The sequence below is a fragment of the Schistocerca americana genome, chromosome 7 (assembly GCF_021461395.2).
Source record: "Schistocerca americana isolate TAMUIC-IGC-003095 chromosome 7, iqSchAmer2.1, whole genome shotgun sequence".
Taxonomy (NCBI): domain Eukaryota; kingdom Metazoa; phylum Arthropoda; class Insecta; order Orthoptera; family Acrididae; genus Schistocerca; species Schistocerca americana.
This window is the reverse complement of record NC_060125.1, coordinates 227,373,362-227,395,408: the sequence shown is the minus strand read 5'-3', so window position 1 is coordinate 227,395,408 and position 22,047 is coordinate 227,373,362. Positions and strand designations below refer to the sequence as shown.

At 40.4% G+C, this 22,047-nt stretch overlaps 1 protein-coding gene and 1 non-coding gene across 3 annotated transcripts in view; one reads left to right on the top strand and one right to left on the bottom strand.

The window, feature by feature from the left end:
* The window catches only part of LOC124622082 (protein cramped), a 178,002-nt gene that overhangs the window by 81,027 nt on the left and 74,928 nt on the right, over nucleotides 1-22,047 (top strand). For both annotated transcript variants that reach the window (XM_047147659.1, XM_047147658.1), the window contains exon 9: nucleotides 1,206-1,388. In XM_047147659.1, the coding sequence (XP_047003615.1) occupies nucleotides 1,206-1,388 (183 nt within the window). The remainder of the gene's footprint in view (nucleotides 1-1,205; nucleotides 1,389-22,047) is intronic.
* On the bottom strand, nucleotides 18,827-18,901 carry Trnal-caa. Its single transcript has one exon. It is a non-coding gene; the product is annotated as a tRNA-Leu (tRNA).

The window sequence follows — 22,047 nt, the reverse complement described above, 5'->3', positions numbered from 1 at the left end:
TGTACAAAAATTAACATTATCTTTTTGTCTCTGTGAAAGGTATCTCTGTTGGGTATTTGTTGCTGGGCCAACTCGGTACTCAGATGACTAAGTTTTAGACAAAAATCATTTGTACTTAATTCTGTGTGTAACTTGTAGCACATGATTATTGTGACACAATAACAACCCACTTTTTCTGCACTATTGGATAAAGTTCTCTTCCAGACATATCCACATCTTAGTCTTCTGCTGTAAACTTGGTAGTTTTCTGCAGATGGTATCAACTCATCTGCCAGTGTATCATGATGTAAGATATTCTTATGATCCATTTATTTGTTGTCCTGACTCTCTGCATTATTACTGTCATGTATCTTTCTGTTGGATGTTGGGCACAACGCTCATTTTTGGATGTTTTGTGTGTAAAATCAGTGTCTCATTGTTTGAGGTTGGCACATTGTAAGCTTCTCATTTCAGTCACATTAGAAACTTACTTTAGAATATTGATTTCGGTTTGAAAGAAACAACTAATTAAATCTAGTTAAATCTTTAGGATTGTTGATGGAACAAAACAGTGACATCAATTGGGAGGGTTGTAATGACAGTGTATTATCGATGTTTTCCAAAAATTTGTAGTCAGTATTTACTGAATACAGCACTTGTCATTGATACCAATTAACAGTATCATGAACTTCACATAAGACTGAAGTACCGTATTGAATCTGTTATGTAGCTATAATACCATATTTTGTGATTGTAATTAAGTCTAATTGAGACCAAATATGTTTCACTTTATTTTGAAGTATCTTCAGGGGTCTTTTTTCCTTAAAATTTCAGTGTGCCAGGATCATGAACAGTTTTCCTGCTTTAACTTACTACTATTTACAGTATTAATTATTATCTGTTTTTTGTCTCTTATCTCGTTCTTCTATACACACATGGTAGATTTTAGCACACAGTTTTAACACTTTATAAATAGGAAATGTGGGATTGAGATGATGACATTTGTGAGGGTAAGAGGTGCATCACAGTATGCATTTATGACAGAATGACTGTAAAAATATAAATTGTAATTAAACAGGAATCAGGAAGGAAGCATAAAAAGGGAAAAAAGATACTGTGGGAATGTAAAACGAAAGGATGATAATAGGACTAAAAAGGAATTTTTACGGTGCAGAAGAGGAGTTTAGTAGTGTAACATAGTACTATAATAATTATTTTCTTTTCAGTTTGGCAGTGAAGGTAAAATACAGTTGGAGTACTGGTGGGAGGAATCCACACCTTATGTAAAGGTTGAACCTGCTACTGAAGTGGAAAGTGCAGTACAGTCTTCCATATCTGCAGGAAGTCCAGTGACACTAATCTTACAGAAGCTTCTGTCGATTGCAAAATTGAACTACAAGAAGAGCAAGGTTAGTCCTAAAATATTCCATTCTTACTATATCAAAATCATTCGTATTGGTAAATTATGTGCTGTAAATGCCTTTCAAAAGGGTTAGTTTACATGTGCACAGAGTGGTTGTTTTACTTGTGTGTACGTGCGTGCGTGCGTGGGGGGGGGGGGGGGGGAAGGAGGAGGAGGAGGAGGAGGAGGAGGAGAACATTAACTATGTCCATATTTGTACACACAACTTGTGTGGCTGGCAGGGAAAAGGGGGTAGAAGTAAATTACTGTGCTATTCAAAAAATTTTATAACTAAGCTGTTCTGAAAGTCAATTTGCACTCACATAGATTTCAGTGGGATAATTATTGTAGGTGTAATTCACTGATTAATCGTGCATTACCTCTAGGAGGAAAGGTAAAATTTGTATTGTGAAATAATTCAACTTATGGCTTATGTAATAATGTGATGGAAGCAGTAGCTGTAAGATGTTTTCAGTCTCTGTGTGAGAACGTACATAATCAGTAACACGGCATTCGGTGCTAAACAAACTATACAAGGTGCTCAGAAACAATCTGAAATGCTTGTAAGGGTGTTGCAGGATAAGCTGTGCTGAAAAATAATGTTTAAGAAAAGAAATCAATACATTGTGCGGTCTCAGTGTTAATTAGCATTGAAGTTAGCCAATCAGGCCATTGCACGTGCAAATCCTAATGGTCTGCCATGTACAGCTAATGTCAGTTATTCTCATAGCATAGATGATAGTGCATGAGACTACTCAGTTTGAGCCTTAGTTCTGTCTCATGTCCAATTTTTGTACCACTCTCTTGTTTGGTTTTAGGAAACCAAATGACGAACACGTATGAAGACACTGTCTCTGGCAGGTCGTTTAAATTTGAACGAACGGCAGCCTGATTGGCTAACTTCAGTGCAAATTAACTCAGAAATGGCACATTGTGTTAAATTTTTTCTTAACAATTATTCCTGATAACAATCTAAAACACCCTGCAAACTTTTCGAACTGTTTCTGGATATAACAACATTATTGCATGAATAAAGGTTTTTGTTTTAGCTGTCTGTCTGACCCACCTGGCTTCAACCTTTGTTAGTCATTGTGCATCACCCACCTATCCTCTTCCCTGTTCCCACTCTGGCACTGCACAGCCACTATTCCACCAATGCACACACAGTATTTTTACATCTCTCCTTTTCCACTCTCCCCCCCCCCCCCCCCCCCTCCCCTCCTCGCCCTGCGTATAACCTCCTTACAGCATCTGCTATCTGTCCCTCTCTGCTATCCGTCCCTCTCCTCGCCTCAGCTGCCTCCTGAACTCCACCAACCAGATTGCTTCCCCCATCATGCACAGCTGCTCACAGTCTGGCCTTGGCAGCCGGTTTTTGAAAGAAGGCCTCCATCCAGAATTTTCCATTGTTTGATTCCGTCCAACAGTTCTTTATTCTATCAAGGCAGTAAAGTGTCTAACAAGCAGCAATTACCAAAGCAATTGTTCTTGACATTTGGATCAAGTATGTCATAGATCAGCCCTTGTGTAAAGGAGGCATTAGGAGTTTCAGATTGGCAATTTGCATAGGTGTGCAACAACTTCATGGACCTCAAAGTGAACATGTTTAATCAAGAGAGTTTTATGTAGCACTGTCTGTATTTTAATTGAAGTGGAAGGAAGCAGTACCCATGTTTGTTTATGACATTCTTAAAAGTACAAGACACAGCCTGCATTCAAAAAATGTGTTTGTAGAAATGAATTGCTGTACACGAAGTAGTCTGAGAGAGGCAGTACATATAGATTGGCTAATTAAAACACTTGGCTGTCGAAACCACATGCTAAGGAAGCCTATTTAAAGTCATTGGCTAAATGCGGGCAGGCCATTCATTAAAAAAACTACAGCATTGTGCTGTGCATTCCTTGTAGAAGTGTCATGGTCCCAGCCAACAGCAGGTGTTGGATGAAGTCCATGACATCACAACGAGGGATGCACAGTACAATGTAAGGTTATACAGGAAATACACTGCACCATGTCTGCTGTGCCTTGTTTCTCATTTCTTCACTGTAACCATTCGTCACTTCACTCCATTTTAGTTTTCTACATCTTACTTTGTCTTACCCGTCTATTTTTCACTGCCCCCATCTCACCTCTGTTATGTACAATGCACTTAGCTTTTCACTCTTATTAACTCATGCATGATGTTTAAGCAGTTATCTCTATCTGCATATTGCCCTGTCTTCCACCTTTAAGCTCTCAGGTTTTCACATCTTATCTGATGCAGTCCCCAACAATCAATATTCCCTTCTCATACTATGCAGTAAGTCTCTCCTGACCCACGGTTCTGGGTGACTTTCCTAGACCTCTCCAGTCCTTTTCCTTCACCCCTCTTCCTTCCTTATCAATTCTTCTGCCTGATGAAGGAGCCACTGGCTCTGAAAGCTTTCCAATTATAACAGTATTTTGTGTTTGTCTTCTGATGCCGCTTGCTGAGTAAACTTTTTATTATCTAATTAAATAAGTTACAGTTTAAGATTGGTATGGAAAACACTCACTCATCTGATACAAAATAGGTGTTCTTAATTGCTTTTACCCAATTGCTATTAATATTTATGATACTAAGATGCAACGTATGGTTGCTTCCTGCTTGTGGCATATTTTTTCAGAGCTTTCAATTTAGCATAATGAATGAGATGACAAATCTTACAGATGTTCTTGTCATTGCGTAGAGAGCAAACAGCAAAATTTGGGAAACTATTGTATCTGAATCAGCACAGTGATTCAAGGATTTTTCTCTTTCTGTTCTTTTTTTTGTTATTGAACACTCTGTTTCCATGAAAAGCATAAAAATTCTACTCAAACTAAAACATTTTTTTTTCCAACCTTGCGTCGAAGACAGAATACCTCCACGAGCTATAATAAGTATCCAGTCTGTATTTTGCTTTCCTGCGTCACTTTTTGCTTCTGGACAACCCAGTAATTTATCAACAGATTGGCACTTTAAGAATGGAATATAGCCTTCAATGATTTCACTTTACCTGGAGGAACATCAGAGATTGCAGAGTCGCTGCACACTGTTATCGCTTCTGTTATCAAACTTTTTTTGAAGTTCACAGCCTCTGGCATATCTCTTATTAGCGCTTCAACAACAATATTTGCACAGCTTAGTGTTGAGGATTATCAGGGGTTCAGAGTCAGTCAATTTCATATTGAGAATATGCTGAATCTAGCTCATCGGTAACTGAAATGTACCCGACAAATAAACATCTCCTCTGTATAAGGAAACATACATTGTTCCTTACGTCATGTGGTATAAGGTTTTATATCATCCTTGTACTTTGGAAAGCAATCTTCATTTAGTCTGTAAATTGATATACACCTGACTTTAATACTTAAAAGGCATTTCAAAAGACAAAAGAGAGATTTTATTGACGTAGTGAAACTTTTTGGAAAGATAACAGCCATCCTCTATCATCAACTTCATTGCTGACCATATGTCTAAGAATATCTGTAGAATACTGTCCTCAGTTATAAGATTCATTTCAAATTCCTGTGCAGAGCTGAACGTACCCATTTTGGAAACTTTAAATCCAAGACATCAGAGATATTGTTAATGAGTTCAATGAAATTACTTTGATGTCTCTGTGAAGAACATATTTCAAGGTGCAAGTTGTTGGTCATGAGAATAGGTGTGTTACTTCCTTTCATACTTCCTTGTTCACTAGTTAGCTGTAAGTTTGCTTTGGTAATGTTATGTGTTTTTCAATGTTTAAAACTTATTGCTGCTTTTTGTTATTTTGGAACCTTCATGTTCTTGACCTTGGAAATGGTTCTGCAACAACTTGAACAAATGTAGTATACCAAAGAAAACCCTAACAACCTTTGATCTTTTTTTAGGTTTGCAAAAAGTTTTGTTTTTATCTATGCACACTTACTTTCAAACTTTTATAATTTTATTCCACTTGTCTTGCATATCACCGCTACAACTTGTATTACTGATTTTTTGACAGCCGTGTTAGTCTTCTGAAGCATACTGCTATCAGGGTGGCTAGCAATCCTTGAATCCTTGAAAACCAGGAATTAGCCATGAATCTTACATAACCTTGAAAAGCTGGGATATTCAAATGAAGTCCTGGAATTTAAAACATTCTACTCAGTTATTACTGTTGTTTAATAAATAATAGTCATTATTTTCTTTTCTTATTAACAGTTATCGTGCAGCTGGCATTCTCTTATGGTGCTTGCAGAGGAAAGGGAATATGCAGGCGCACATTATATTGCCGGTTACTATGATTTTCCGCAGTGTTGAATGTATATTTACAGCTCCCGTAAACTCCTATGAGGTCTGCACGCTTCGTAGTTTCTGCTTTGATTGCTAGATAGCAGTAGCGGTATCGGCAGAAAACTACTTCAGTTTTGAAACCTTCCTTATTGTTTCTTGTTTCGCGGGCATTAGCTGACGTTCAAATTGCCTATGTTTCAAAATGTGCAGTGAGGAGGAGAAAAGTTTGCAGCAAATGATTTACACAAGTCCTTGATGAGTCTGCTTATGATGGAAGGGAACCATTTGATGATAATTCAGATTACAAATCATCTGAAAAGAGCTTTATTTCTAGACTTTTTGAGGATGAGTTGCTGCATACGTTTATCATATTATTTTCACAGACTGGTGTGTTGTTCTGAAGGATACTCAGCAGGTATATCAGCAACTGAATCGGAGCATATGAGTCCAGTTAGTGTAAAGTTGGACTGTGTATCTCTCAATGTTTCAGTTTATATCACACTGTACTCCTCTGTGAACGTTAAGTTTTGCTTTGATCATGTGTTCTGTGTGTTTCTGTAGACATAAATGTGCTGTATCACATGTTTGTGTATGTATTTCAGTATTATAACTATTATTAAATTGGAGTTTCATCTGTGTAGTCAGGTTTAACACTAGCGATACCAAAACATGTTTATTTAAAGTAGAAAGTCCAATAAACCTAAAAATTTTGTAAAATTCCAACAACATATTTGAAAACCAAATTGTAACTTCCTAAAAATCACCTATTTTAGCCAGTCTACGTCTACATCCATACTCCGCAAGCCACCTGACGGTGTGTGGCGGAGGGTACCTTGAGTACCTCTATCGGTTCTCCCTTCTATTTCAGTCTCGTGTTGTTCGTGGAAAGAAGGATTGTCGGTATGCCTCTGTGTGGGCTCTAATCTCTCTGATTTTACCCTCATGGTTTCTTCGTGAGATATACGTAGGAGGGAGCAATATAGTGCTTGACTCTTCGGTGAAGGTATGTTCTCGAAACTTCAACAAAAGCCCGTACCGAGCTACCGAGCGTCTCTCCTGCAGAGTCTTCCACTGGAGTTTATCTATCAACTCCGTAACACTTTCGCGATTACTAAATGATACTGTAATGAAGCGCGCTGCTCTCCATTGGATCTTCTCTATCTCTTCTATCAACCCTATCTGACACGGATCCCACACTGCTGAGCAGTATTCATGCAGCGGGCGAACAAGCGTACTGTAACCTATTTCCTTTGTTTTCGGATTACATTTCCTTAGGATTCTTCCAATGAATCTCAGTCTTGCACCTGCTTTACCGACGATCAACTTTATATGATCATTCCATTTTAAATCACTCCTAATGCGTACTCCCAGATAATTTTTGGCATTAACTGCTTCCAATTGCTGACCTGCTATATTGTAGCTAAATGATAAGGGATCTTTCTTTCTTTGTATTCGCAGCACATTACACTTGTCTACATTGAGATTCAATTGCCATTCCCTGCACCATGCGTCAATTCGCTGCAGATCCTCGTGCATTTCAGTACAATTTTCCATTGTTACAACCTCTCGATATACCACAGCATCATCTGCAAAAAGCCTCAGTGAACTTCCGATGTCATCCACAAGGTCATTTATGTAAATTGTGAATAGCAACTGTACTACGACACTCCCCTGCGGCTCACCTGAAATCACTCTTACTTCGGAAGACTTCTCTTCGTTGAGAATGACATGCTGCGTTCTGTTATCTGGGAACTCTTCAATCCAATCACGCAATTGGTCTGATAGTCCATATGCTCTTACTTTGTTCATTAAACGACTGTGGGGAACTGTATCGAATGCCTTGCGGAAGTCAAGAAACACGGCATCTACCTGTGAACCCGTGTCTATGGCCCTCTGAGTCTCGTGGACGAATAGCGCGAGCTGGGTTTCACACGACTGTCTTTTTCAAAACCCATGCTGATTCCTACAGAGTAGATTTCTAGTCTCCAGAAAAGTCATTATACTCGAACATAATACGTGTTCCAAAATTCTACAACTGATCGACGTTAGAGATATAGGTCTATAGTTCTGCACATCTGTTCGACGTCCCTTCTTGAAAAAGGGGATGACCTGTTCCCTTTTCTAATCCTTTGGAATACTACGCTCTTCTAGAGACCTACGGTACACCGCTACAAGGAGGGGGGGCAAGTTCCTTCACATACTCTGTGTAAAATCGAACTGGTATCCCATCAGGTCCAGCGGCCTTTCCTCTTTTGAGCGATTTTAATTGTTTCTCTATCCCTCTGTCGTCTATTTCGATATCTACCATTTTGTCATTTGTGCGACAATCCAGAGAAGGAACTACAGTGCAGTCTTCCTCTGTGAAACAGCTTTGGAAAAAGACATTTAGTATTTCGGCCTTTAAGGCCCGTCCACACGCAACAATCTGTCTGCACAAATGTCTGCGCACATCACATCTGCGCAGACAGATCGTTGCGTGTGGACAGAAGATTTGCACCAACCTGAGGTGTGTATTGCAAACCTGGAAATTGGAGTTGGAGGTTTGAGCGAAACCTCTCAATCTGTGGGTTCAAACCACATCTGCGCAAACAAGTTGGAGCGTGTGGACAGGAGATCGTCGCAAATCTGGCGCGAAACAGCTGTTTGCTCGGTCTAGTGTTTGTATTTGTGTGCACAGGGCATTAAAATGGCTGATACTCGTCAGTGTTCTTGAGAGTATGTAAGTGAATTCATTGAAATATATATAGAAACCACCCACATTTGTGGAAGATTAAAGTAAAGAATATAGAGACCGAGACAAAAAGACAGCAGCATACAATGCTCTAATTGAAAAATTGCGGGTATTATTTCACTCAACTCTTGTTTCGATATTGCAGTTGAAAATTCCAAATCCTTGTAGCTCCTTCCTGTTGCTAGGAATCTTAATGTTACCGCCAGCCGTTCATGAGGAGAAATTGCTCTTCTCTATACAAGTATTTTTTCTCGTAATATGAGGGGTTACAAGCTTTAAGTATAAGTTTCGACATCCATCTGCAAATAATTTCGCCAGTTGTTAGGTTCGCCCTGCAACTCTCGCAGTAAATTTACGTGAGAAAACTGCTTTCGCTTTAGCAGCCACTGTCTGCACCATTTTGACCGCTTTCTCTGTTTCCTGCAATTGGTCTGAATGTTTTTTGCAACACAAGTTGCGAACACAGACCACAACAGAACTTCCTCCATTTCTATATTTCAAAAAAACTTAATTAAATTTTTGACGTTTACTGGGAGTGTAGTCGCTTGCCACTGATATTTCTTTTGTATGCCGACAGATGACGGGCGAGTAATAGATTGGGGTTTGTGTCGTGTGAACACACATCATTTGCAGCGATCTTTTGCATGTACAGACATCTGCGCAGACAGATCGTTGCGTGTGGACTTGGCTTTAGTCTGTCATCCTCTGTTTCAGTTCCATTTTGGTCACAGAGTGTCTGGACGTTTTGTTTTGATCCACCTACCGCTTTGACATTAGAACTTTACTTTCGAATTCATTGAATGCCTCTCGCATAGCCCTCCTCACACTACATTTCTCTTCGCGTGATTTTTGTTTGTCTGCAAGGCTTTGGCTATGTTTATGTTTGCTGTGAAGTTCTCTTTGCTTCCGCAGCAGTTTTCTAACTCGGTTGTTGTACCTTGGTGGCGCTTTTCCATCTCTTATGATCTTGCTTGGCACATACTCATCTAATGCATATTGTACGATGGTTTTGAACTTTGTCCACTGATCCTCTACACCAGGCTGTTCCATCTCGTCAGCTCCGTTGAGAGCCGCGGAGCGCTCCCTGCTCCAGGGAGCCGTGTCGCTCGCTGTGACCATTCGAGTGGGCCGGCACACCGGTACGTGGCACGGCTGGCTGAGGTAGGCAGCAGGGCAAGCGTTTTGATGTGCCCGCTGTGTCTTACAAGATCGACAACCTCATACTCTTGGCTGCTAAGACGTGGGACGTGCTACACCAGGAAATACGATGTTCAGGAAATAAATAAGAAACAACTGTTTCACAAGAAATTGCATACTAAATTTATTGGGCCTCTGTAGCTTGACATTTTCTTTTCATTACAAGATCGGAAATATCAGATGTCAAAGTGTTCGCAGCATTAATGGGGAGGATGGCCTTCATTGTTGCCACCTGAAGAAACGATCGTTCCTTACTGTTACTCTTTTCATTGCTGAGAAAAGCTGCTCACAACAATACGTAGATCCTAACATGCACATGTTCTGAGCGGCATTGTTGTGAAGCTTGGGAAATGTTTTTTGCTGTAACGATACCATCGTGACAAATCCAACGTGTTGTAGCACCTCTCTTTTAACAAAGTTGAATTTTGCAAATCAGTAAGCTGCAATTGAAGTGACGATGACAAGTCATCGGAGGAAACTGAGAAAGGAGTGCTGAACACCTTAAGTTCCATTTCCAAACTAGTGAGGTCTCGGAATCGTGTTTCAAACGACGTGATGAGCTGCTTTAACTTTGCTTGGTAATCGCCGAAAGTAGTACCTTCAGGTAGTTTTAAAGAAGCAAGACGATTGAACATCTGTCTGGAGCTTATCCCACGGCAAATTCATATTGTCCACTGATTCACAAACCGCTTCAAAAATGTCACGTCCTGTTGCGGTGTAATAGAGTGGTACCACATCCAAGAGTTCTTCAGTTATGTGCAGCTCCATGTCGACACCACGCACAAAGACTGCAAGCTGAGCACAGTCCGATATGTCAGTGCTTTCGTCAAGTGCTAGCGAAAATGCAACAAAGCTCTCCGCCTTTTTCCTGAGCTGTATCTCTAAATCCGCTGCCATGTCCAGGATTCGACAAGACATTGTTTGCTTCGACAGGCAAACCGCTTCAATTGCCTGCACCTCCCTTGGAAACAAACATTCTGCAACTGCTACCATGCACGATTGTACGAGTGGTCCCACCCAAAACGGCTTGCCACTCATCGCAATGATGTGAGCGACCCTGTAGCTTGTTCGAATTGCAGATTCAGTAGTGTTTTCTCCGCTCTCCTTCACCTGAAAATTACAAACGCATTACAGAACATGAAATGTGTTGCATGTTTTGATACCTTCCGTATTATGAAACCGTTTTTAAACTTACGTCTCCTGGTATGTCGTTCTTAAGCCTGGCTACCAGTTCTCTGCGTGCAACGTCTTCTACCTGATCGTAGTGCGCTGCGTGAAGACGTGTATAATGTCGTCGTATGTTGTACCGCTTCGCAGAATTAAATACGTTATGACGTACAAGACACTGCGGACGAACATCCCTCTCAATGAATAGGAAGGTATCCTCCAATAGGGGTACAGGGCTCCCGTGGCTAGTCATAGCTGTCATTGAACACGGATTATTGCGTCAGTTGCGGCTGCATGCGGCCAGGGGGCAGTGAGTTCGCTTTCCCCCTCCACGCGGGCTCCGAGCTGCCGCAGTGAGCGTTCCGGAGCGCTCCGGCTACCTGGCGCCCGGCTGGAACAGCCTGCTCTACACTATCTGTACTTGAGACAAAACTTTTGTGTTGAGCCGTCAGGTACTCTGAAATCTGCTTTTTTGTCACTTTTGCTAAAAAGAAAAATCTTCCTACCTTTTTTAATATTTCTATTTACGGCTGAAATCATCGATGCAGTAACTGCTTTATGATCGCTGATTCCCTGTTCTGCGTTAACTGTTTCAAATAGTTCGTGTCTGTCAGTCACCAGAAAGTCTAATATGTTATCGCCACGAGTCGGTTCTCTGTTTAACTGCTCAAGGTAGTTTTCAGATACAGCACTTTAAAAAATTTCAATGGATTCTTTGTCCCTGCCACCCTTATAAACATTTGAGTCTCCCAGTCTATATCCAGCAAATTAAAATCTCCACCCAGATCTATAACATGGTGGGGAAATCTATTTGAAATATTTTCCAAATTATCCTTCAGGTGCTCAGCCACAACAGCTGCTGAGCCAGGGGGCCTATAGAGACATCCAATTACCATGTCTGAGCCTGCTTTAACCATGATGTTCACCCAAATTATTTCACATTTCGGATCTCCGTCAATTTCCTTCGATACTGTTGCACTTCTTATCGCTATAAACACGCCTCCCCCTTCACTGTCCAGCCTGTCTCTGCGGTATACATTCCAATCTGAGTTTAGGATTTCATTACTGTTTACGTGTGGTTTCAGCCAACTTTCTGTCCCCAGTACTATGTGGGCATTGTGACCGTTGATTAATGAGAGCAGTTCTGGGACCTTTCTATAGACGCTCCTGCAGTTTACTATTAGCACATTAATATTGTTATACCCTGTTGCATTTTGCCTACTCTTACCTTGCCATGTCTCAGGAGGCGTCTTGTCGGGCCTAGAGAGGGAATTCTCTAACCTAAAAAACCCACATGTGCACTCCACACGTTCTCCACTACCCTTGTAGCCGCTTCCTGCTTGTAGTGCACGCCTGACCTATTCAGGGGGACGCTACATTTCTGCACCCGATAGCGGAGGTCGAGAAATTTACACCCCAGATCTCCGCAGAATCGTCTGAGCCTCTGGTTTAAGCCTTCTACTCAGCTCCAAACAAAAGGGCCGCGATTGGTTCTGGGAATGATACTACAAATTGTTGGCTCAGATTCCACCCCTCTGCCAACCGCCTGTACGAACTGAGGATGACTCCTGAACCCAGACGGCAGGAGTCATTGGTGCCGACATGAGCAACAATTTGCAGTCTGGTGCACTCAGTGCTCTCTATTGCCGCCAGCAGGGCCTCCTTCACATCTCGGATGAGACCCCCCGGCAAGCAGACAGAGTGAACACTGGCCTTCTTCCCCGACCTTTCCGCTATTTCCCTAAGGGGCTCCATCACCCGCCTAACGTTGGAGCTCCCAATAACTAATAAACCCCTCCGCCCGTGTGCCTGCTTGGACCTTGCTGAAGGAGTGGTCACATGTCCACTCACAGGCAGAGTGGGTGAAGCCACACGGCTAGCCTCCACATTGACCCTCCGCCTTGTGCGCCGCGAACGCCGCTGAACCCGCCACTCCCCTTGGGGAGAGGGTGGCCCAATCGCGTCCGGTACCCGCGAAGATGTCTTGACAGCAGGGACAGTGGGTGAAGCATGTAACACCTGGGGTGTACCACGCGATGCACCAGACCCCCACTGCCGCTACACTCCGAGGCAGCAGCCTGTAGACGGCTGACCGCGGCCATCAACACGTTCAGCTGTTCGCGAACAGTGGCCAGCTCCTCCTGCATCCATACACTGCAGTCACACATCCTATCCATCCTAAGAAATCAATTTACTGTGGAGAGTTAATCAACTTTTAACTAGACTGCTAATTCACTAAAGGCGGCTGATAGTTGACTAAACTGTCCTCGGGTAATGGCAGCTACCTACGACATCAGCACCGTATGGACTAGGGAGAGATCGTCATTATTATTGCGAACTCATGAGATGTAAAAGAAAATATTGTACACCCTCTTTGAAGTGGCAGTCTCAATACATTTACATCTTCAGAACTGTCATTCTTGACAATGCATTTTCAATGTAATTTTTTTGACAGTAGAAAGTTTGCCTATCTTGCTCATATTGAGGACAACTTGTCTAAGATCATCATTGTCAAAATCTTCTAAATTCATGACGGGCATCTCATGACTGTGATGTTTCCTTGGTGATCTGAAAACTGGGCTTCCACTAGCCTGAACAGAGAAATTACCTCCATTGCCAGTTATATGAATGATTCTCAAGCTGACGCCACTCACTTGTGCAGTGCGATCCTGAGATCTGACATCATCTGTGTGAGGACTATCGTTTTCTGCTTTGCGGTTGAAGAAAGCAAGTGCCCTATAAATTATGTCTCTTGTTTCTTCATGGAGAATTTGTTGCTTACCACCACCATCAGCCATGACAATCTGCAAGAAATAGAATAAAAATTCATGAAATAACTCACTAAAATCACATGTAACATTTGCACTGGCCAAAATGTTCATGACAGACTGCTCAGAAATCAAGTGAACGCTCATTGGCTGTTGGGGACTGCATGACATCAGGTTTTTAGTAAGAGCCTAAACTCGACTGCCTTAGAAAACTCAAGGCTGAATTACAGCTTTTATGACGTCAGGTCTTGAGTTGGCAGTGAGGCAGCAGATTCATATACAGATTTAAATCAAATTCAACTTGTGCAATTGTGTTTTCTCATATAATTAACCACAATTTAAATGGTTTGCATTCATTGTCCTTAAAATACCATTACAAGATTTCCAGTAGCGGTACATTTGAAATTCAAAAAGTAAACGTATAAGGACAGAGATTATACTGCTCAGTGTTTGTCATACATAGGATACATGTATAATGCATTAAAGCAGTTTGTAATTACTTTTTGCATTACTACATGATTTAATATTGCGTTCATTCATAATATACACATACATACATAAAGAAGAAATGGTAAAATCTACATGACAAAATATGTTGTATAAGGTTCCTTTAGTAAATTACATTTTAAATTAATATTGGTACCTATGCCAATAAACACTTATTATTGTCCTTAAACACTTCAGTTTTCACTTGTTTGTCTTTTACCTATTACTCTAGTCTTGAAAGGGAACAATTTTTAATACTGAAGTGTGTCACTATCACCACAGTTGTATAAATATTGAAGCTTTCCTAGGTCTTTTTGCAGCTACGTCACAGTCAGCTTTTTTTGTGATTTTGTGGACTTTCTCTTCAACACCAGATTTTTTTTTCTTTTGGAATAGTTATTTAGCAGCATATTCACCCAAATGTGTAAGCTATTGCCAGAAATTTCCATTACAAATTTACCACATGACGGGGGTTATTTTAGAGTAATTCCAACCTATTGAAAATCAGTGCCTTCAAAAATCCCTTGGGGGGGCTTTCAAAATTGACAAATGTTGTCCCATATTTGTGTGAAACAATAACCTGAGATATTTGGCACATACAGATTCCATTTTCAGATGAGAATTGGGAGGTGTTGTGGGGCAGCAAGTTGAAATAATTAATTATTGCCATCTTATTCACACGAGCCTGACAACCAATTTTGTGGTCAGCCCGAAAGCGAAGGGAAATGTACTGACCTTAGTTTCCATCTTCACGGCCACATTCTGGTCCATCTCACTGAAAGAAAAGTTTCTATTCTCCTATTTCCTTGCGTGTTCAGGATTATGATTTTAAATAAAAGTATAAAGTTGCAATCAAAATTTATATTACATAAAGTTTCTCACATACAACACTAGGAAATTCACTATGTTCAATTGAAAACATGTCTTTCTGTTCTAACAGCACATTTAGCAGTTAGAGGCGACCTCTACGGTACGCTCCTACCGGATTGTCGTTCACCCTGACTAAAAATACTCAACTGGAAGTTTGCAATAAATGTTCAAAGTTAATGCTCACCATAAAAGTGGAAATAAAGTCACCACTTGCCACGCGGAGTTGTAATTCACATGGACGGCACACTAACAGTTATTTTGGTGAATTTTAAGCGATCCAGGATGGTGTACAGTCCTCGGGAATTCACTATCTGTTTTTACCGCAAAATACGCGCTTTGTCACAGTTCAGGTCTGATGTCATCCAGGGCAGAGCGCGGTCCGACGTTTAACAGTTGTGGATCTTACAGTAGCTGAATGTGCAGTGAAGTTCTCTACCGCCTCGCGGGCTGTATTTATATAAGTGCCAGAGTGGACGGCCAAGGGAACATCTGTTGTCTACGTTTATCTGCATACTGCAGCAGCCTCAAAACGACCGCTTTCTTGGGCACATAATCTTCAATAACATATTTACAAACTACTTCAGAAACTTCTTAATTTTTACTTGGTTACAGTTAAGTTGTTTGAAGTCACAGAAAAGTTTCAGCTTGCTAGAATAAAAACTTTGCCTTCTAGAATTTTTATAGTGGAACTAATGGTAGATTATTACCACTGAACCATACCTTTACTAGAACTTACATCGACTGATATTAATACTACAATTCTTTATTTTGGTATAGCTCTATCATTTGGTATGTTTTATCATCCACTTTAACCAAAATTCTCTATCATTAAAATTACAGGTACTTAATCCACAGCAATTGAGTACATTTCAGTTACAAAATTGGTTTTTACTTAATTACTCAAAAACTATAAGAGGTAGCTTAACGTAGTCTTTGTTATCAGATTTGGGGTGAACTGAAGCATAAAATAAATTTTCATGTTTCTAAGTCCAGTATTTAGCGTCTCTGATTGTTCCTAAAAATGTGCATTCTGGTGTCAGTTTTTGTTCTATGGTTTTGGAAATCTGCACCACTTATTCATGAGTTCTAAAGCAGGGACAACCGGGAGTCCAGGAAAAACCTGGGAATTCTTTCATCCGGAAGGAAACTGGGAAAAACCCGGGAATTTTTTAGAATTCTGGGAATTTCACGTTATTTTAGTTTTCAATTAAATTTTTGTAATTTTGACTGGTAAGAATTGATACTCTAACGAAGGATTTTACTGTATCACACTACTGCAGAACAATACTGCAACAATGAAACGTGAACGAGAAAAAATATGACAATAAAACATAAATTGCAAAGGAAATGTGCCATATACAACAACAAAACACAGTGCTCACACAAGCATTTGCCAACAGCAAAATGCGTCAAAGGCTTTAGGAAGACTATGCAACGCTTCATGACAACAAATTTCCTCTGATGGGCGTGACGTTACAATTGTTTATATTAGATTCGTTTTAGCAGTTATGAGCGGGCTCATGTGCATGTGCAGTTGAGTGGCGTACGAGTTGTATTTTCTCCCCCTTCTGGCTACAGAAAAGTGGCTGTTGGCTGTGTAAGCAGTCGCAGCAAGCAGCTAGATGCAACCGGAAAAAAATTTACTGCCGCGTCCAAGCTGCCAGATTAACACATGCGCAGCAGGCCCGGATCTATGAGAGGGGGAACAAACCGAGGTATCTGACCCAGGTGACAGTTGTGAGGGGGGGGGGGGGGGGGCAAATTCATATTCTTGAGGAGAAGCGCCTAGCATCCAGTGCACGTTGGTCTATCGATTATTCATATGATTTTGAAACGCATCCTTTTTGGTTTTTTGACACACTCTGTAAGTTGATTTCTGAATGAATCGTATGTTGATTTTTGTATGCGTGCATAGTGTACGTGATGACTATCAGGGTAATCCTAGTCGCAACTAGAAATAGACTTTCCTTCAGGCAAAAGGGGACCGGGCTATACAATCTTAGTATTGCCCCGGTTCGAAAATATCGTAGATATGGGGCTGATGCGCAGAGCAGTCCGAGTTATAGTGGGGAAGTGTGTAGTCTCCACGTGACCCGTGTTTACATTTAGTTATTTTGCTGTTTCCTCTTCGTTTACTGCTCTCACTTCAAATGAAAACAAAACGGATTTCTGTGGCTGGGAACTATCAGGTGAATTAAAATACATTCACATAATTATGGAAGACTAATATACGTTATTAGTTTCAGACTTTACTTTATTTCCACTTTTCTGACAGTCATGCATTAATCACCTTGTAGAACAATGAAGTTATTTTTGTCGGTTTGCTAAATAAATTAGTTTTTTATTAACCTTTTTACGCTGAGGCTGTCAGTGTGTTTAAAACAAAGTTTTTAGTTCCACACTATTGGCTAATTTCAACTGCTCGCTGCATTTTAAGTGCACATTTTCCTCTTCTAGCACGTATGGCATTATGCCATAATAAAGAATCAAAAAAGAGTTAATACAGTACTGATACTCCAAGAAAATTTACATCCTGAAACACACACTGAAAAGCTTAATATCAGATCAAGGCCTACTTCGTTGGGAATATGGATATACGAATGTGCTCTTTAAGTATACACTTCAAATGTGCCATTTTAGTGTCATTCTTGAAATTCCGATGCTCTTGGAGTATCCTCTGATGTGTTGTTTCTTTTATGACAGAATGTAAGATCGTGTAATGTTTTACACGTACAAACATCCGCTCTTCCTGCATCATAGCAGCTGCCAAAGCGCGGTGGCGCTCTCTGACGACTACTAAAACAAACCTATTTCTAACAGGTCGCGGCAAAATATTGCGAATGGTGGTTTGAAAAGTGTTACTTTGAAAGTAAATTTCCTTTTACGCAGGCTGAACTATGAGCGAGATGGTACGATGAATTTCTTAAATCACAGAGCGTTTGACGACGAGCCATTTTGAACCCAGAAGATCAGACATTCATGTCATTATTATGAGCAAATTGATGTAGTGCTACGGGAAGCTCTCTCTCCTCTGCGGTAGCTAATTTATTTGTGGAAAGCTTCAAGGACAAGTCACTGGACTCGGCAAAAAATTTTACTGGCACATTTATCTGATATACCAGGTGATCAAAAAGTCAGTATAAATTTGAAAACTTAATAAACCACGGAATAATGTAGACAGAGGGGTAAAAATTGACACACATGCTTGGCATGACATGGGGTTCTATTAAAAAAAAACTAGACGCAGGAAAGATCTCTTGCGCGTGTCGTTTGGTGATGATCGTGTGCTCAGCCGCCACTTTCGTCATGCTTGGCCTCCCAGGTCTCCAGACCTCAGTCTGTGCAATTATTGGCTTTGGGGTTACCTGAAGTCGCAAGTGTATCGTGATCAACCGACACCTCTAGGGATGCTGAAAGACAACATCCAACGCCAATGCCTCACCATAACTCCAGACATGCTTTACAGTGCTGTTCACAACATTATTCCTCAACTACAGCTATTGTTGAGGAATGATGGTGGACAAATTGAGCATTTCCTGTAAAGAACATCATCTTTGCTTTGTCTTACTTTGTTATGCTAATTATTGCTATTCTGATCAGATGAAGCGCCATCTGTTGGACATTTTTTGAACTTTTGTATTTTTTTGGTTCTAATGAAACCCCATGTCATTCTAAGCATGTGTGTCAATTTGTACCTCTCTATCTACATTACTCCATGATGTATTCAGTTTTCAAATTTATACTGACTTTTGATCACCCGGTATGTTAAAGTGTGACACCCGCAATGAAGATCAGCATTATATGTGAAAGCTTAGCTTCTCTTGCAGCTTATTAACCTTAGAGACCAATATTATATGTGAAAGCTTTTCTTTTCTTGTAGCAACACTATGTATATTCCAGAATGAGATTTTCACTCTGCAGCGGAGTGTGCGCTGATATGAAACTTCCAGCAGATTAAAACTGTGTGCCCGACCGAGACTCGAACTCGGGACCTTTGCCTTTTGCGGGCAAGTGCTCTACCAACTGAGCTACCGAAGCACGACTCACGCCCGGTACTCACAATTTTACTTCTGCCAGTACCTCGTCTCCTACCTTCCAAACTTTACAGAAGCTCTCCTGCGAACCTTGCAGAACTAGCACTCCTGAAAGAAAGGATATTGCGGAGACATGGCTTAGCCACAGCCTGGGGGATGTTTCCAGAATGAGATTTTCACTCTGCAGCGGAGTGTGCGCTGATATGAAACTTCCTGGCAGATTAGAACTGTGTGCCCGACCGAGACTCGAACTCGGGACCTTTGCCTTTCGCGGGCAAGTGCCCTGCCAACTGAGCTACCGAAGCACGACTCACGCCCGGTACTCACAATTTTACTTCTGCCAGTACCTCGTCTCCTACCTTCCAAACTTTTTTCATTGCTGTGTGAATTTGCCTTATGCTGGTGTGTAAGTAGTGTGACCTTGAAGTGGACTTAGCCGCTGAGCGAGGCTGCCGGGCTACACGGGCCCTAGTATTACTAGGCCCGTGTTGCTGGAAAATCAAGATTGCGCATCCCCCAGGCTGTGGCTAAGCCATGTCTCCGCAATATCCTTTCTTTCAGGAGTGCTAGTTCTGCAAAGTTCGCAGGAGAGCTTCTGTAAAGTTTGGAAGGTAGGAGACGAGGTACTGGCAGAAGTAAAATTGTGAGTACCGGGCGTGAGTCGTGCTTCGGTAGCTCAGTTGGTAGAGCACTTGCCTGCGAAAGGCAAAGGTCCCGAGTTCGAGTCTCGGTCGGGCACACAGTTTTAATCTGCCAGAAAGTTTCACTATGTATATTAAGTTAAAACATTAACTTTTCCTGTTTGTGTATATGCGCTACTTAACTGTGATGTTGCTATTAGCTGATTACATCACGTGTCCTGTGGTCTACATAACTGCTGTCATCGACTGGCAGGATCATGTGACATGAGTTATGACTGGCTTACAAAAGCACATCTCAGTCTGGACTACAATGGTTCAGAAAGTAATATGCGGTGTTTGGTGGAATTCGAATTTATACTTTCGTAGTATGAAAATATGCAGCATACATGTTGCTGCACATCAAAAATCTTCCCAAAAGGGGTTTTCTTCCCTGAGTTTCGTTTCCTAAAGTGCCGGGAAATTCTACGCCCTTGTATAAAAACATAACCATTCAAAGGATTGACAAGTTTTACAGTTCGGAGGAAAAATATACTGTCACTTAATAATACGAAAAAAGTGTGTTTTCATCCGGGAGAAAGTATATTTTTAACTGGGAAATCCGGGAACTTTTTTTTTTTTTTTTTTCTTTTTCTTTCCCCCCCCCCCCCCCCCTTCCCCCTTGTCCACGTATACACCCTATAAAGACACCTTCTGACCAAATTCTGGCTTTCTAGCTTTATTATGTAGTGCCACTTATTTTTCTCTGTAAAATGGTATTTTGATGTAAACTGTTAAGTCTAGAACATTAAGACTTCATATCTGAAACATTATAACACTAAACTCTATTTTAGCGAAGTTTTAAACGTAAGTTTTGATTTTTAATTTCATACTTAATTTTGGTGCAATACTTGCGCACTACGTGCAGACAAGTTAAGGTGACGTGGCGCTACTAGCAGTGAACTGGAGTAAGTCCCGACACACTCGTTCGCCTCTGTATCTCACACATTATACAGCGCTTGCTTTGCTTCAGTGTATTTTAGACCTCCACTGTTCAAACTTTGAAGGTAGCTTGCTTCTGCCGCCAGTTGAAAGGTATGAGCTGAATCCTTCGTCATAAGTTTTTTACATGTCACATATGGTAATCTGTTACATGTCTTAAAGCAACGCATATCCAGCAATAATTACAATCACTTCTAAATTACAGGATTCCATATACATTTCTACAGCTTCTGCTATTAATTCATCAGTTTCCACAGAAAGATAGGGATCAATATTTACACCCTGTAAAGAGGATACATTAATATCCTGAATAATGTCAGACCCATTCAGAGATTTGACTTGCTTAGACTGAAATTTTAACAAAATTTTTACTTTTAATTTTCTTTCAGATTCTACAGTCTGCTAAACTTGACACATTGTAATTACAACCACTCATTCTTATATATTTTCCAAATCTCTGTTTTAAATTATCTTCCTGGAATGTTCCTAACATTCCATAACATCCCAATGTTGTAAGCAAGTGCAGAATGACTGCAAGTACTTGATACTTTCTTGATCCATGGTACTAATGGTATCAGCATACTTATCTCTTAAATGAACCCTCTTTTTAGAATGCTTAACATTAACTGCATCCACCAATTTTTTATTATTTGTAACCATTCTGCAGTGCCCTCACCATCAATCCCTACTAATGTTGATACAGCAACTATTATTTTCTCATCAAACAAAGGCACAAGAAGACTAATGTTTTGCCTTTCTTAAACTATTTGGATAACAAACACTGAATGAAAGGGTAGGAGCATCATTTACAATTTCTAGTTTTTGTTTCTCGTATATGGGTTGGATGTGGTTGAAGTTACATTGTTGTATGTTATTTACATCTGACACAGATGGCTAAAGATAGGTATTATTCTTTTCATTCAATCTTTTTGAGTAAGTGAACTGTATCAAAAAGAAGAAAACTGGTTTACAGCTGTGAAATGGACGACTTATGTGAGCGTGAATTGTTGTATGGCTGTATAATGTTTATGTACCTTGACATTGACTTTATTATTATCAGCAATGACAAATATAACATTATAACCACTTTCATGAAGTATTCTAAGGATATTCACCATTGTTGTGTGTAAAAATTCAACATCTAAGTTTTTTTTTTTTAAGGAACTAGTGTCACAAAATTTTTGTTCTTAGACAAAATTGATTTAATCATTAATGTCTGAATGGTAGGAGCTGCTTTCATAGCTGTTGAATTACTGGCCATCCCTACCAGTCTATTGTCCTTGTATGTAATTTTTGGCTTGACAAATATTTCGCCCAGTAAAAGGCATGCAAAATTTTCATGTGATTCAAGGGCTTCATACTTAGTTAGCAAATATTTTTAAGAGACTTGTTTATTCCACTGCTAATGCCTGATTAATTAAACTTTTCAAATAATGTGGATGTGGCAAAACAATAATTTTCACCTTCCGCAAAATTTTATAAGCTACTGGGAATGAAAAGTAAAAACCGCATGCAGTAAGGAACAACAGTTC